This window comes from Megascapheus bottae, chromosome 8 (assembly GCF_031878675.1).
Source record: "Megascapheus bottae isolate mThoBot1 chromosome 8, mThoBot2.hap1, whole genome shotgun sequence".
NCBI classification, from domain to species: domain Eukaryota; kingdom Metazoa; phylum Chordata; class Mammalia; order Rodentia; family Geomyidae; genus Megascapheus; species Megascapheus bottae.
Window position 1 is genome coordinate 55892856 of NC_143516.1, and position 16491 is coordinate 55909346.

Sequence of the window (16491 nt, forward strand, 5' to 3'; positions counted from 1 at the left end):
TTCACTGCAGCACTATTTACCAGAACAAAGATATGAAACCAACCCAGATGCCCCTCGGTAGATGATTCGATCAACAAGATGTGATACTTATACACAATGGAATTCTATGCTGCCATTAGAAAGAATGACATTGCCCCATTAGTAAGGAAATGGAAAGGCTTGGAAAAAAATCATATTAAGTAAGCCAGACCCAAAGGAACATAGGCTCCATGGTTTCCCTTATTTGTAATAATTAGTACACACCCAGGACTCTCCCAGCAGAGGATTACAATAGCGCAAAACCTAGATACATAAGGCCATATAGGATGAGACTAAATGAAAGGATCTCCAGGATAGGGAAACAAGAGCTTTATCTTGTGTGATTGTTGTTCTTAATGTACTATGTTATTTCTCATCTCTTTTGTTGTCCCTTGGTTATTCTTATATTGTTACAGTACCTTATCTTGTAATCTGGTATATTGCATATGCGTTCATTTGTTTATTTGAAATAGGAAAGGGAAGGGGGGAACAAGATGAGGGGAGAGGGTGGGGAGAGGGAAATGGGGACAAAACATGAGAAGGGGTATCAATGTGTGTGAAGTAATGCTCCTTCTATCTGGCAAATATAACTAACTGTAACCCCTCTATTAATTACAATAAAAAAATAAGAGAAAAACAAGTTAACTGAGTTCAAAAGGTAAGAATGAGAAATAGTCCAATAAATCCTACTGACGGACAATAAACATATAACTACTTAGCCCGCAATGTGGCAGTGGACCTGTAGATATATGAACAGTAATAAAAATGACTTTGTGGGGGGTGGTACTGAGGTTTGAACTCAAACTCTTTGGCTTGCTTGCAGGCATGCACTTTACCATTTCAGATCCCCCACCCAGCCTTATGCTTCTTTTTTGTTGGTCATAGGCTTGAACTCAGGACCTAGGTACTATCCCTGAGCCTAGAGCTCTACCACTTTGAGGCACAGTTCCACTTCCAGTTTTCTGATGATCAAATGGAGATAAAAAGTCTCAAGTACTTTCCTGCCCAGGCTGAGTTCAAACTGCAGACTTCAGATCTCAGTCTCCTGAGTAACTAGGATTATAGGAGGCACCAGCACCCAGTTCCTATGTTTCTCTTTGAGTCCCAGTACTGTGGCTATGTGCTCTCACTGGGCTTTTTCAATAATGGTTGATTCTCTACTATTCAGTTCCAGCTTTTACTAATTAACTGGAGACAAGAGTTTCTCAGACTTGTCTGTCATTGCATGCTTCAAAACTTTGCAGACTTCAGCTTCCTGAAAGGCCAGGATTGTAAGCATGAATGACAAGCACCACATATCCCTTCCTCCCACCCATAAAAAAATGGCTTTTCTCTAAGTCACTAGGTTTTGCAGTCAAGCAAAGCTTGGTGAAAATTTTCCCTTTGTTAAAATTGGCATAAGTATAATCTGGAAAGTGGAATTTAATATTTCTAGTATGTAATCATACTAATTATAAACATTTTAGAAAATATTTCCCATGAGTACTATCTAAACTTTGAAAGTTTAAATGACTTATTAGTCCCTCAATACCTAAAGTAATTATCACTAATTAACAAGCAAGTCATATTTTTTTCTGATTTAATGTGTCCTACAAATTAGCCTCTAATATCTAAAAAGAAAAAAGTTGGCCAGGAGCATGGCCTAGTGGTAGAATGCTAAGCCTAGCAAGCATGAATCCCTGGGTTCGATTCCTTGGTATCACATACACATTTAAAAAAAGCTGGAAGTGGTGCTTTGGCTCAAGAAGTAAGATGCTAGCCTTCAGAAAGCCCAAGGACAGTGCCCAGGCCCTGAGTTCTAGCACAAGGACTAGCAAAAAGATTCTAGCTTCAAACATCCCCCCTCCCCCCCCATGACTAAATCCAAACAAAACATGGATAAACAAAAGAACCAACTTGTGAGGCTAGAGCTTGGCCTAGAGGTAGAGTGCTTGCCTACCATGTATGAAGCCCTGGGTTCGAAGCCTCCTTTCAATATCTTTTATTTTTGACCAAGTTTATGTACAGTCATCTTTGGCTTAACCTCAGGAATACATTCTGAGCAACTACACCACTAGGTAATTTTGTTACTATTTTGTAAATATTAGAGGGTAGTACAGCTTACTCCCCTCCCCCTGACCCAAGGTGCTAGAATGGCATCTACTATCATACTGTAGTCCTTGTTGTGAATATAACTACATTTTTAATAAAAAGCTAAAAAAATAAAGCAAAATTCATTAGCTACTACCTTCTGACATCTCTTCAATGGTCTCCACGAAGAGATATTTAAGTATTATCTTATTAATTTATATTCCACTAGAGACTCCTGTATCTTACATCCTCCGTAATATCTAAAAGACAGACTGTCAATGATACCAAAAGTCCTTGCCTTTGGGTTTTTGTTTATTCAGCTGATTTTTTTTGTGGGGGGGGGGGAGACGGCTTTGTTTTCTGGAGACAAGGTCTCACTACATAGTACACGTCAGCATCTGACTACCACAGTCTCCCTAGTGCTGGTATTGGATGCAATGGACCACCTACCCTGCTTTAGACAAGACAATGAAGCATGCCAAATTTGTTAGTAAAAGCAATAAATGTCAGTTCAAATTCAGTGTCCTCAAATATACTAGGTCTGTGTGCTTATCAGCTATTCTGAAATGTAAGTGTGTGGTACTGGGTTTTGAACTCAGGACCTTTCACCTGCTAAGCATATGCACTTTGACCATGCCCCCAAGGCTTACTTTGAACTCTACTGAAATTATTGTATGCTAAGCACCAGATCTTTAGCTGATGTTAAACTAATGGCCTGCAAGTTGTTTGAAACAGCAGTTAAAATAATTGGTTGTTGGGTACTGGTGGCTCATGCTTGTAATCCTACTCAGGAGACAGAGATATGGGGATTGAGGTTCAGAGCCAGCCCAGGCAGGAAAGCTGATGAGACTCCAATTTAACCATCAAAAAGTTAAGAGGGGGAGCTCAAGTGGTAAGGTACTATAGCCTTGGGCAGAAACACTCAGGGATAATGCCCAGGCCCTAAGCCCCAGGAGGAGAAGCAGCAGCAGCATAATAATTGGTTGCAGCCAGTATGGCTGGCTCACATATGTAAATCTAGCTACTCAGTAAGCTGATATTTGAGGATTGTGGTTCAATGCCAGCCCAGGTAGGAAAGTCTGTGAGACTTTTATGTCCAATTGATCATCACAGAAAAAGTCATAGTGGAGCCTTGGCTCAAGTGGTAGACTGCTAGCCTTGAGAAAAAGGAGCTCAGAGAAAATGCCCAGGCCAGAATTTAAACCCTAGTTCCCACTAAAAAGTAGAAAAAGCTAAGGAACAGTGTTCTCCTCCTGAGTTCAAACTCCAGGACATGTGGGGGGGAGGGGAGGTGCACAGGTACACAGACATATACATGTACATACACATAAACACACACACCCACTCACACACACAGAGGCTAGGATCCTGTAGAAAGTTTCTTCTCATGTTCAGTATATTTTGACTTGGATGAAGAGTCTTTACTTGGACCTGTTCCAAACTATTTCTGGAGCTTAGTTACCTTAATATGAGAAGAATGTAACAACTACAAAATTATGTCAGAATACAATGCTTTCATTTTGGTTTATAGTGTTTTTCAAAGGGGCACTGTATTTAGGCAGGAGGATAAATCTCCATGGACAGGACTGTCTATAGGTGCTAAAGGCCACTATCCATAGGTAAAGCATAATGTAAATTCTCTAGAAAAGAGAAGGATGCCAACTGAGAAGCACTGGTTATATGAACTGAGAAATTGTAAGCACCCATACACACACAATACATATATATATATATGCATACATATTTATACACACATACACATATATAACATACATGGTTCTGCAAATGCAATTCAATTATTTAAAACATAAGCTGCACTTTAGGTGCAGTTCAGTGGTAGAACACTTGCTTAGCATGCAGAAGTTCTTGGGTTCAATTTTGAGAATCACAGAAACAAGTTAAAAAATTTCAAACAGGTGTCAGCTACCAAAAGTATAGCAGCAACTGCCACTCCTGTCATATGTATGACAAACCACTGTTTAATTCTCTTCAGTGATTATCTAATATCCTGCAAAAAAAATTCTGCTGTTGGAATATTTGTTTAAATTTCCAAATAATTAACTTTTCTTTGCTATATTTATCCCTAATATAAATGATTTAATTTCCTAAAATTATTTGCCTACCTTCTTCTAGACACAGCATGCTACTTGAAGCCAGAAATTGTGATCCAACTGCTTGGCTCAAAAATAATAGGTACTCAATGGAAGTACTATATTAGTAATTACTAGCCCTACAAAATAGTCCCAGAGGCTTCAACTATAGCCAGTTTTTATATATAGTAAATATAATAATGACTCCAGAGCAGATAAGTGTAAGAAGTGATTTCTGGATATTCTATCATCACATTATAAATAAAAATTTAAAGTATAAATTTCCTATATTATCCATACTAATGCTGACTTTCAAAAGACAGAAGGTTTTTAAGATTTATTACAGGTACTTTCATAGGTGTATGTTGTATCTACCCTTCTCATTTGTTTTACTTCTGTGCATTTATGTGTATGTGTGCATATGTGTGTGCACTAAGAATGCATACTAGGGCTAGTACATGCTAAGCCAGAACTCTTCCACTAAGAAGTTTCTACAGCCCTACAAATGCTCATTTAAATAACAAACAGTGGAACTTGTTTCCAGGAAGCAACCCAAAATAAGGAGCAAAACAACTTGTTAACAATAAGAAAAACATTTCATTTCTATTCTATTTCTCTGAACTCAAGAAATCTGTTATTCATCCTACATCATTTAAAAAAAGAGAATCTGGACAGGGAGTTTGGCCTAGTGCTTGCCTAGCATGCACGAAGACCTGGGTTCGATTCCTCGGTACCACATACATAGAAAAAAGCCAGAAGTGGTGCTGAGGCTCAAGTGGTAGAGCTCTAGCCTTGAGAAAGCCTAAGGACAGTGCTCAGGCTGAGTTCAAGCCCCAGGACTGGCAAAAAAAAAGAGAGAGAGAGAGAGAGAGAGAGAGAGAGAGAGAGAGAGAGAGAGAGAGAGAGAGAGAGAGAGAGAGAGACAGACAGACACAGACAGACACAGAGACACAGAGAGAGACAGAGAGAGAGGGGGGGGCAAGGGGGGAATCTATAAACTGGGGCTCCTAAGCAACTTCTGTATTTGTGGGTTTCGCTATTATCCTCCGGCACACTTTCTACTAAGGTAAAAATTCAAAATACAAATGAATTTATTTTTAATTCATACAATTACATTCAACTGATCTTTTACCTAGGTAAGAAAAACATACATTGGGGAAACATACAATCTCTAATAAATGGAAAAATTATAGATAACCACATGTAGAGAATTGAACTTTTCTCATTATATACAAAACAAAATGGACTGAAGATTTAAAAACCTAAAACTATATGCCTACTAGAAGAAATCATAGGAGAAATAGTACAAAAACATTGAACTGGACAAGGGCTTTTTGGAAAGAAAATGGGATTATAGCAAACTAAAAAAGATTCTTCAGAGTTCTGTATAATGCAGAAAAGAAAAGCAAAGAGACAATCTGCTCAACAGGAGGAAATTTTTACAATCTGATAAAGGGTTAATATCCAAAATATATAAGAAACTCAAATTAGGGACCAGGAGTTTGGCCTAGTGGTTAAAGTGCTTGCCTAGCATGCATGAAGACCCGGGTTCGATTCCTCGGTACCACATACATAGAAAAAAGCCGGAAGTGGTGCTGAGGCTCAAGTGGTAGAGCTCTAGCCTTGAGAAAGTCCAAGGACAATGCTCAGGCCCTGAGCTCATAGCCCAGGACTGGCAAAAAAAAAACAAAACAAAAAAAAAACCCCTCAAATTTGATTTTAAAAAATGGGCAATACGAGCCCGGGAATTTGGCCTAGTGGTTAAAGTGCTTGCCTAGGATGCACGAAGACCCGGGTTCAATTCCTTGGTACCACATATATAGAAAAAGCCAAAAGTGGTGCTGAGGCTCAAGTGGTAGAGTTCTAGCCTTGAGAAAGTCCAAGGACAGTGCTCAGGCCCTGAGCTCAAGCCCAGGACTGGCAAAAAAATAAATAAAATAAAATAAAAAAATGGGCAATAGACTTCAATAGAATTTTCTCAGAAGATCTATACATGGCCAAAAGGTTTATGAAGTGCATATGTATATGAAAAATTTCTCAACTTCACTAAAACAGCAGGAAAGAGTACATAATCCCCATATCAAAGAGGGGAGGTCCCCACAAAGAAAAGCATCTCTTCCCCTCAGTAATATCAAAAAGACAAAGCAACTACCATATGATCCAACAATCCTACCATTCAATATATATCCAAGAACTGCAGTTTTATACATCATGCAGCACTGTTCATAACAGCCAAGATACACAATCAACTTACATTACATGTATCTATCAACTGACAAAAAATACTATACACATGCACACACAATGGAACACCATTTAGCCATAAAAAAGGATGCCTTCTGTGATTTATGCCAAAATGGATGGAACTGGATGAAATGTTCAATGAAATTAGCAAGGAATAAGAAAATGAATGCCTTCATTCACAGGTGTTCACAGAAGGAATAAGAAAGGTATTATTGAGGCCAGGAGTTTGGCCTAGTGGTAGAGTGCTTGCCTAACATTCACTAAGACTCTGGTTCAATTTCTTGGTGCCACATACATAGAAAAAGCCAGAAATGGTGCTGTGGCTGCAGTGGTAGAGCATTAGCCTTGAGAAAGCCCAAGGCCAGTACCCGGGTCCTGAGTTCAAGCTCCAGGACTGGCAAAAAAAAAGAGGAGGAGGAGGAGGAGGAGGAGTAGGTGGTGGTGGTAGAATGGTATTACCAGTTACTGGTAAAAGGAAGAAAACTCAAAGGAGACTAGTCAATAGTATAGTTACAATCAAATAAATAAAATATACTATTACTAAGAAGGGTAATATAGTCAGCAATAATGTCACATATATTTCAAAATAGCTAGGCAAGGGAACAGTCTCATCACAAAGATACTGAATGTCAACCCTGAGGCCTATTAACTCTTAAAAAAAGGTTGTCCATCTTGACCTTCTTGAAGTATGTCAATATCCCAGTAGGAAAATCTTAGAAAAAAATAAAGTTGAAAAAGATATAATTTCTTTCTTTTTGGTTGGTCATGGGGCTTGAACTCTGGGCTAGGTACTATCCCTGAGCGTTTCAGCTCAAGGCTAGCGCTCTACCACTTTGAGCCACAAGGCCATTTTTGGCTTTTCTGGTGGTTAAGCCATGTAAACCGATCCTCAGATCTCAGTCTCCCAAGCAACTAGGGTCATAGGCATGAGCCACTGGCAGCCTGGCCATAATTTCCCCCCCCCCTTTTTTTTTTGCCAGTCCTGGGCTTGGGCTCAGGGCCTGAGCACTATCCCTGGATTTTCTCAAGGCTAGGGCTCTACCACTTGAGCCACAGCACCACTTCTGGCTTTTTGCTACGTATGTGGTACCGAGGAATCGAACCCGGGTCTTCGTGCATGCTAGGCAAGCACTCTACCACTAGGCCAAACTCCCAGCCATAATTTCTAACTCTTAGTAGGCAAGCCTCCTAACCACTAAGCCACATTCCCAGCCCTCTTAGTGTGAACACTATTATTTACACTGCTCTAATAAACTATACACACACACACACACACACAACACACTGCTTTGCTCAACTTCCTATCAAAATGCTAGGGAATGGTCTAGAAGCATGGCTTAGCAAATTAAAGTACCAAGTTCAAACATTAGTATCAAAAAATAATAAGGTTTATCTCATGTTGTTACTGTATCTGACTTTGGTACCTGGCATATTGTATATACATTTATTTGTGCATTTGAAAATGGGAAGGTAAGGGAAAAACAAGATAAGTGGGAGGGGGAGAAAAACATGAGAAGGGGTAACAGTGTTCAAGAAGTAATGTATCATTACCTGATGAATGCAACTGTAACCCCTCTGTACATCACCCCAACAATAAACTTTTTAATTATTATTTCACAAAAAATAAAACACTCCCAACCCATTACCATTTTCTTTTTATGATAATTTAACAAAGTACTTGGTGAAAGTATTTGACTTTTTCCTCAAATTAATAGAATATTCATGTAAAAACTGGAGAAGGGAAGAAAAATGAAATGACCTTATTGATAGTGATTCGTTTTTTGTTTTGGGGTTTTTTTTTTGCCAGTCCTGGGCTTGAGCTGAGGTCCTGAGCACAAGCTGAGGTCCTGAGCACTGTCCTTGGACTTTCTCAAGGCTAGAACTCTACCACTTGAGCTTCAGCACCACTTCTGGCTTTTTTTTTTCTATGTATGTGGTACTGAAGAATCGAACCCGGGTCTTCATGCATAATAGGCAAGCACTCTACCACTAGGCCAAACTCTCACTCCCTAGTGATGCTTTTTTTTACTTCAAAGATTAAAACCCCCTCCCCAGAAAAAAGCCCAATTGATAATAGTTAAGATACAATTGTAAAATAATGTTCCAAGTTATCTTCCATTTGATAGGATCATTAAAATATGCTATTTTTAAAAAATAGAAATATTCTAGTGAGAATCAAACATCAATAGAAATATTTTACAGCAAATCAAACATTATCAAATATATCCTCTTCAAATAATAGAGATCACTTCTAAGTGCATACTATTATGGAACTGAAATGCAAGACACATAATCTGTAATTCTTGAAATCCATTTCATTTCTGTTTGATGTTTTCCATCAGCACTAGTAACAGTAGCAATTCACATGTGATACTTTCTGATTTTTTAAATATTGTTTTATTCATTAAAACCATCATTAAAGTGATAAATTTACATGTAATGGTGGGCAGTACTGGACTTTGAACTCAGGACTTTAGGCCGGCTCTACCACATGAGCCATATCCCCAACCCTTTTTGCTTTCTTTAATTTCCAAATAGGATCTCACATGTATACATAGGACCTATTTACATTTCCCTCACAGCTGAAATGATAAGAGCATATACTAACACTAGCTTTTTTACTGGTTGAGATGAGGTCCTGTAAACTTTTTGCTTGGGCTGACCTTGAACCCTCAGCCTGAAAAGTAGCTAGGATTCAGAAAAGTGGTTCAACAAGCCTATAATCTTGGCTACTTAGGAGGAAGAAATTAGGAGACTGGGGCTCCTGGTTGGAGACCAACTTAGACAAAGGGTTCAAAAGGCACAGGGAGATGTTCCTGTCATCTGGAACAGTAAAGCAGAAGTAGGAGCATCATAGCTCAGGTGACCAGGTTATAAAGCGAGACCCTACCTAGATAACCAACATTCAAAGGGGCTATAAAGGCATAGTTCAAGTGATAGGGTGCCTCTAAGTGTGAGGGCCTGAGTTCAATTCTTAATATCACCAAAGGACGGGGGTTGGGGGCTTGGGAGTTGCTAAGGTTAGTTATGAGCAACTAGGCCCAGCTGAAAGTAATCATGTAATATCAGCTTCAAATATTCCATTTTCCAAGAATTATTAACCTCACCTATAAATGCTGCTAGTTAAGTATATAATAATTAGTAATAATTAACCTTGAGTCATAAGCAGACACTATCAGGGGAATAACCAGCAATGCTACAATTTTAATACCTTTCACGGATTAAAAAGCTGCGGGGTTGGAGGCGTGGCTCAGATGGTAGAGCTACAGTGGAAACCTATGGACAAAAGCATCAGACACGGGGAGTTCGAGTTCTGATCTCACAACAACAAATACTGAGTCTACTTGTAAATAGAAGACTCTCTAAATCTTTCCATCTAAAAACCAAGTAAGAGTAAGTAGGTACTTTCAGGGCAGAGAAACCTGCAAATTTCAACAACTCTTTTATGCTTAAGAGATTCAAAGAAATGACAAATCGTTTTAGTTTTACCTTCAGACTTATATTACTTAAGACAGTCACTACTTGATCTCATCAAGTTCTTGTTAAAATAATGAATTAATTCTTGACAACAATGGGCACACCGCAATGGAGATTCTTTTGTATGCGACCAAGTATCCATCCCTGTTTTTATGAAGAAAGATTGAAGAATTTGGAGGCTAAAACCTAAGTGAAATTATAACCTACTATAAAAAGTGAAAATCGTCTTTACCCCATTGTCCATCCTAAAGTCCAGTATGCCCAAAGTAAATTCTCTGAAGTAATAGGTTCACGAGTTAACTCTTAAGGTGACTTGTAAAAATTGTGTGGGTCCTCCCTCCCCCCACCCCCGCCTCAATGAACAGAATTTAAGATCTTCAAAGCCAGCAACATCTTAATGAAACATCAAACGTAAACTGGAAGGGCCTAAACTCCAATCTTTCTCTTAAGACTACTAAAAAAAAAAAAAAATTCTAAACGTTGCCTGGAACGCAGTTGCTGGTAAGCAATGTCCTTGGTCGAGAAAAGGATGGAAAGATCTGAAACTGACCAGTACATGACCTTCTCCCATTCGCCAAGAGACCAAAACAGGGAGGACTGTAGGAAATGAGGAGTGGGGAGGAAAGTGCAAAGAAGGGTAGAACACGTTCTCCTCCAGAGGGGGAAAGCCAAGGAGGAGACGCTTTTGGAAAGGCCGCCCCGGAGGACAAGTGATCCTCCTCGAATGGATGGAGAGACAGCTCCTGGCCGTGGAGGAAAGGCTCCCCTCCCGCGGAGATGAGTGGAGCTAGCCCGGGCAGCAGTGGACAACCTCCGCCCCCTCTACGGAGGGGCTCGCCCAGCTCGGAGGGGTCGGCGGGGACGGCCCCCGTGGAACATCAACAAAGACCCCTTCAGACGCCGGCCGAGAAACTCCCACAACAAAGGCCGGGAGGGAGCCGGGGAGGACGGCGCCGGGGGCGGGACGGCGGCGGACTCCCGGGCCGGGGAGGCAGGCGGAGGCCCGCCGGAGTGGGAAGCCGGGCCGCGGGACCGGGTAATCCCCCGCGCACAATGAGAAGAGGAAGAAGCCCCGGCCTCCGGCCTCCCGCCGCCCTCTCCCGGCTCGCGGGCTCCGCCGCGGCCCCCGGGACCGCGCGGCCCCGACTCCCGGGAGTGGAAAGGGAGGGAGGATTTTTCCGCCCTGACCACAACTCCCTTCCCCCCCAGTGAAGCCCAGAGCTGCGGGCGACAACAGCCGCCACCGCGGCGGCCACACAAAGGCGCCGTCCTCCTCCTCCCCGCTCGCACCCGGGCGGCGGCGCCGACGAGGCCGGAGACGGCGGCGACCCCCGCTCGGCCGCCGGGAGCCCGCGCGCCCCGGTTCCCCCCGCCTAGCCGGGGAAAGGGGGAGGGGACCCCGGCGCCCTCACCTGGCAGAGCTGCTGACAGTAGTCGGTGGCCGCTTCCACGGCCGGCACCCGGCTCTCCCGAAGCTGCCGTTCCAGCTCCTGGAGCCGCTCGCCCAGGCGCTGCAGCTCGACGACGCAGCCGCCTCGCCCGCCACTCAACCTCTCCTGCTCGGCCTCGTCGTCCGCCATCTTCACACCCCGCTCCGTCGCGTACGCACCTGGGTCACGTGATAACACAATGCCACGTTCGGCGGGGTCACGTGCCGGGCGCGCTCGCTCGCCGCCGAGCACGTACAAAGGGCCGCGGGAGGGGGCGGGCGCGGGGCGCAGGGCGGGGGTGTGAGAGTGGGGGCCGGGCCGTGCGGGGGGAGGGGGAGGAGGGAGGGCGGGGACGGGGACAGCGGCGCGCCGAGCCGCGGCGCCGGAGGTGCTGGCCCGGGCGGCCCCGGGGGTGAGGGGGGAGGGCGGAGAAGGGCGGGAGGGAGGCGGGGCGGGAAACGGCGGGCTACTTACCCCAGCGGGAAGCGGGCCGCCGCGGCCGAAAGGGGCGGGCCCGTGGAGACCTGCTCACGGTCACGTGGGGGCCGAGACTGGGAAAGGCCCGGGGAGGGGCTGCCCGGCCGTCCCCGCGCGGCCGTCCCGGAGCCCTGCGACCGGACTGAGCCGGCGGCAGGTCCGGGCGGCCTGGGGCAATGGCTGCTCACAGGCCAGGGAGGAGGGGATGGGGGAGAAGGTGAAATCCATCCGAGGAGCGGGAACGTGAGTCGGAGCTAGAGGACGAGCTGTCAGGACCGACGGTGGCGTCTCCCCAGGCCCGGGAGGCGGGATCGCGGGGTCCCCGGCCTCGTCCCACCGGACTCTTCGCTTCAGCCCAAGCAAGCCTCTCCCCTGGAAACTCATGCTCTGGAGGGACGGGAGGCAACAAAGAAAAATATCCGTTGGGTCAGCACTGAATGAGGTGTGCAGAATGCAGCAAACCCGTATGAAGTAGTTTTTAAAGAATCCAGACGATGAAATTAGGAACGCTGCAACCAGATCTTTTTAAACCACACGATATTTTTTTTTTCTCAAGTAAAGGGTAATCAACTAAAATCTGCCTCACTGGGGTTTGAGGCACCACAGACATCATCGAGATTGAGAGCATGTATGAAAGCACTTGAAAGTAGGTCGAGGAAAAAAAAATACAGCAATAAATGGTCTACTAAAATCATAATGGAAGAGAGAAAATTGAGGCTGGAAAGAAAAAAAAAACAAGGTTGTTAAAAGAATTATCAAAAATAGCATTTTCCTCCCGGGTGCTTCAAATAGAGATGGCATTCTGTATCAAATTTTAAACAGAAAGGAATGAATACCTGGAATTAAAAGAGTAGAAGGGTTAGTACAGAAAAATCTAAGTCCTAAAGCTCGTAACATTTTTGTTAATATTAGAGCCAAGAGGCCTATTTTCCTTTTGGTCTACAGGAATTAAACAATGATGTAGGTACATCTAGATATTCCACTATTCTATTTTGGCTGAATTGTACCTTCTACTACAAACATCTTTAAAAAAAAATTTCTGGCGAGATGGTGCACATCTGAAACCAGAGTCCTAGGGAGACTGAGACAGAAGGATTCAGAATTGAAAGCCACATAGAAATACTGTGTTAAAAGAAAAAAAAATTTTTTTAAAGTCCATTGTGCAGAATTCTTTTCCAAAAATTTCTAATAGTGATAGAAAAAATCCCATATATGCTGTTTTAACAGAATGTTCTGTAATGTTAGCCCGCTGTCATGTTTGAAGAGCAAATGTATAGGGCCGGGAGTTTGGCCTAGTGGTAGAGTGCTTGCCTACTATGCACGAAGACCCAAGTTCAATTCCTCGGTACCACATACATAGAAAAAAAGCCAGAAGTGGTGCTGAGGTTCAAGTGGTAGAGCTCTAGCCTTGAGAAAACCCAAGGACAGTGCTCAGGCCCTGAGTCCAAGCCCCAGCTAGCAAAAAAAAAAAAAAAAAAAAAAAAAAAGAGCAAATGTATAAGGTAAACAGATACAAAGTCCTTAGGAGAAACAGTATCAGTATATTACATATTAACAAGTTAGAATCTTCAAGTGCTTACTTGTAGTAGAGGCCAGAGAACAGTGTGAAAAACTGAGAAAGGATACAACAGTATCTTTGAGAGCTGAAATGCAACAATTACGGAAGTTTGGGGGGGTACTCCCCCCCCCCAATCATGTGGCTTGGAGTCTGGTCCTGGGTGCTTTCCCTGAGCTTGGGCTTTGCCCATACTCTCTAATGTTCTAAACCAGCCAACTTTTAGTGATTTTTTTTCCCCCCTGGCATTGGTCCTGGGGCTTAAAGTCAGGGCTTGAGAGCTGCCTTTGAGCCTGTTTTGCTCAAGGCTAGTGCTCTACCACTTGAACCACAGCTCTACTTCCAGCTTTTTGATGGTTAGTTGGAGCTAAATCTTATAGACTCTCCTGCTCAGTCTGCCTTTGAAGCAAATAAACCAACAGTGTCCCAATGATTTTTAGTATTTATACCTTACTTTCCCTTGTTATATAATTTAGGTACAAATGAAATTGCAAGTGAAACTTCAATATTTAAGTATTATCTCTTTTTTTTTTTTTCAGTCGTGGGGCTTGAACTCTGGGCCTGGGTGCTGTCCCTGAGCTGAATCAAGACTCCCCCCCACTACTCCCTCAGCCACAGCACCACTTCTGGTTTTCTAGTGGTTAGTTACAGAGAAGAGTCTCATGGTCTTTAGTGCCCTGCTGGCTTTGAACCATGATCCTCAGATCTCCTGAGTAGCTAGGATTACAGGCATGAGCCACCAGGCCACACCACCCAGCACTGTTCAGTATTATCTTAATTCCACTGAACAATCTGAAAAGAAAAAGGAGGTTAGCCAAATGCACTAGAAAAACTAGGGATAAAGGTTACCTCATTTTCAGTTTCATTGCAATGACTTACACCACACAAAATCTATAGTAAAGAAGAAAATGGAGAGAAAAGAGAAATATCCAAAGAGAAATATACCAAAATACCGAATTTTTTTTTAAAGGAGTGCTTTGGAGTAGCTCTGTGATAAAGTACAAGTGCTGAACCTGGCTTGGATGGGGGAGGGGCAGGGAATTGCCTGAAAATGTAGGAATGTCAGTCATTCCTTCTCATGCTCATGATAACTTTATAGCTAAGGAGTCTTGGTTAGCAAATTGATTCTGAGCACTACTACTGTTTAAAAAATATCTATCACCACAGACAGCTATATCCTTCACTTTTCATTTAGTGCCTGTGGACACTGCTTTCTTTTTATGTTTTTTTGCATTCATGTAGAAATATGTAGAGCTCCCTGGAAATGTAAGGACAGAGGGTGAGTACCATCAATATTTAGGAAATACTTAATATTCATGGGTACTACCTGTTTTTGGAAAATTAGAAGTGAATAAAAACTACCCTTTCTTTGAAGGAACGTGAACATTTTGTGGAAAAAGTGACCTGCAATCCCAAACATCGCCATAGCCCAGGGTGCTATCTAGTGGGACTAGATGGCCTCGGAGTCTCTACAGAGGTGAGAGGTTTTGCTTTTAATTAAATGAAAAGAATTGTAAATAGCCCTTCACAAGTGGATTTTGGAGATTTCAGAAATCTCATTGTTATCTATAGAAACAATGCAACAACAAGTATACACAGGGTGCCTTGGCTAGTTCTGTTGGTATCTCTGTCTCTGTCACACACACACACACACACACACACACACACACACACACACACACACACACACACAGTTCCTAGAGGAAATCCAAAACCCATTCCATAAAGCGAAAACGGGCCCCAGGACGGACCCAGAGCTCCGCGTCTCCACGGAAGTGCATATCCACACCGAGAAACCACCCATTTTGCACTCGGCACGACGGTTATGGGCGTGGTGTACACATACAGGCCGCACTGGGTTTCAGGGTAAATCTGGGAGGCAGATACAGATTGCTCCCCCACCTCTGCGATCGATGAAAGCCGGGGCGGGGGGCACCGCTTGGGAGGGGGTGGAGGCGACGCTTCCGGGGGACGGAAGCTGGTGCTGCGAGTCGCCTAGGCGCACGGCACGGCCGCCCAGGGCGCGCTCCGGCATTCTGGAAATAACCGAGCCGCAGGCCGGGAAGGGAGCTGGGCCCGTGCGGGTGACAGGCCGGCAGGGCCGAGCCAGAGGGGCGCCTCAGGAACGCAGCGAGCAAGGCGTGTGATCGCTCCAGCCAGAAGCTCCCAGTAGCTCTCCCTGTCTCCAGCCCCGAGGCGCTGGCCAGCCGGGCCCCGGGGAAAAGAGCGAGACCCGCCCTGCAGAGCGGGGAGCGCGCGCCCCTCCCTCTGTCTTCCCCAGCTCTCACCCTGGGCCCCGGGGAGCTGAGCCGGAACGGGCACCGGCTCTCTGCATTCCGCTCCACTACCCCCTGTCTGCCCCTCCCCGGCCGGCCGGAGCCCAGCTGGGCGCCCCCACCCCACCCCCCCAGCCTCGGCGGCGCCTCGGATCTTGCCCAGCTCCGGCTCGGGGGCCTGCACGCCGCCGCCCAGCGTTCGGTCGGAGCTGGCGACGTTTGCAAGCTCCAGCCTTCCACCACCCAGCGCTGCAGATCAAACCCGCAGCCGGACGGTGTGGCTCCGGGCTTGGATACCACGAGAGGCCTCCGGGGCCTCCAGTTCGACAGATTGGGGAGCCTCTCCGGGGCGTTAGGGTGGGTGCTGGACCTCCGGAAAACGCCCGGGAAGGGCTGCTCCGGAGTGCTGCGGAGGCCGCGGGGCGCACACTGCTGTTCCGTCTCCAGCGCGCTCATTCTGCCTTCTTCCAAAGGGCAGGGCCGGCCAGGCCCCACGCAGCTTTGGGATCGCACCACGTAGGCCTGGAGTCTGTTTGGAACTGGGGCCAATAGAAAGTCCCTGGAGAGTCTGGGAATCTGCCGTGCCCACGGACTCTGAGGGTGCAGGAGTTGAAGCGCTATTTGCATCTGTTAGGAACACACCACACGTTTCCAGGGAAGACATTTTCCTGGAGAGGAAGAGCAGACGAGTCAACATGTTGAAAACATACAGCAGGTGCTGTGCGGCATATGGAAATGATCTCCAAACACAGCAAACGTTAAGCTCACATTTCAGAGGGTTATTTTCAGTTCGGTCCTGGGATATCTCTCTTTCTCTCTCTCTCTCTCTCTCTCTCTCTCTCTCTCTCTCTCTC

The 16491-nt window shown here is 44.7% G+C and overlaps 1 protein-coding gene across 2 annotated transcripts in view; it reads right to left on the bottom strand.

Annotated features, from left to right (window-relative positions):
- The window catches only part of Znf292 (zinc finger protein 292), a 65827-nt gene extending 53996 nt beyond the window's left edge, over positions 1-11831 (bottom strand). Inside the window, exons 1-2 of one of the 2 annotated variants that reach the window (XM_090338471.1) lie at positions 11804-11831; positions 11312-11508 (exon numbers count right to left, since the gene is read on the bottom strand). In XM_090338471.1, coding sequence (XP_090194597.1) covers positions 11312-11479 — 168 coding nt within the window. In that variant the 5' untranslated portion in view covers positions 11480-11508; positions 11804-11831. Of the gene's footprint in view, positions 1-11311; positions 11509-11803 lie in introns of those variants that run through there. The other variant, XM_090338472.1, reaches the window with a different exon arrangement.
- Between the last annotated feature and the right edge of the window lie 4660 nt (positions 11832-16491).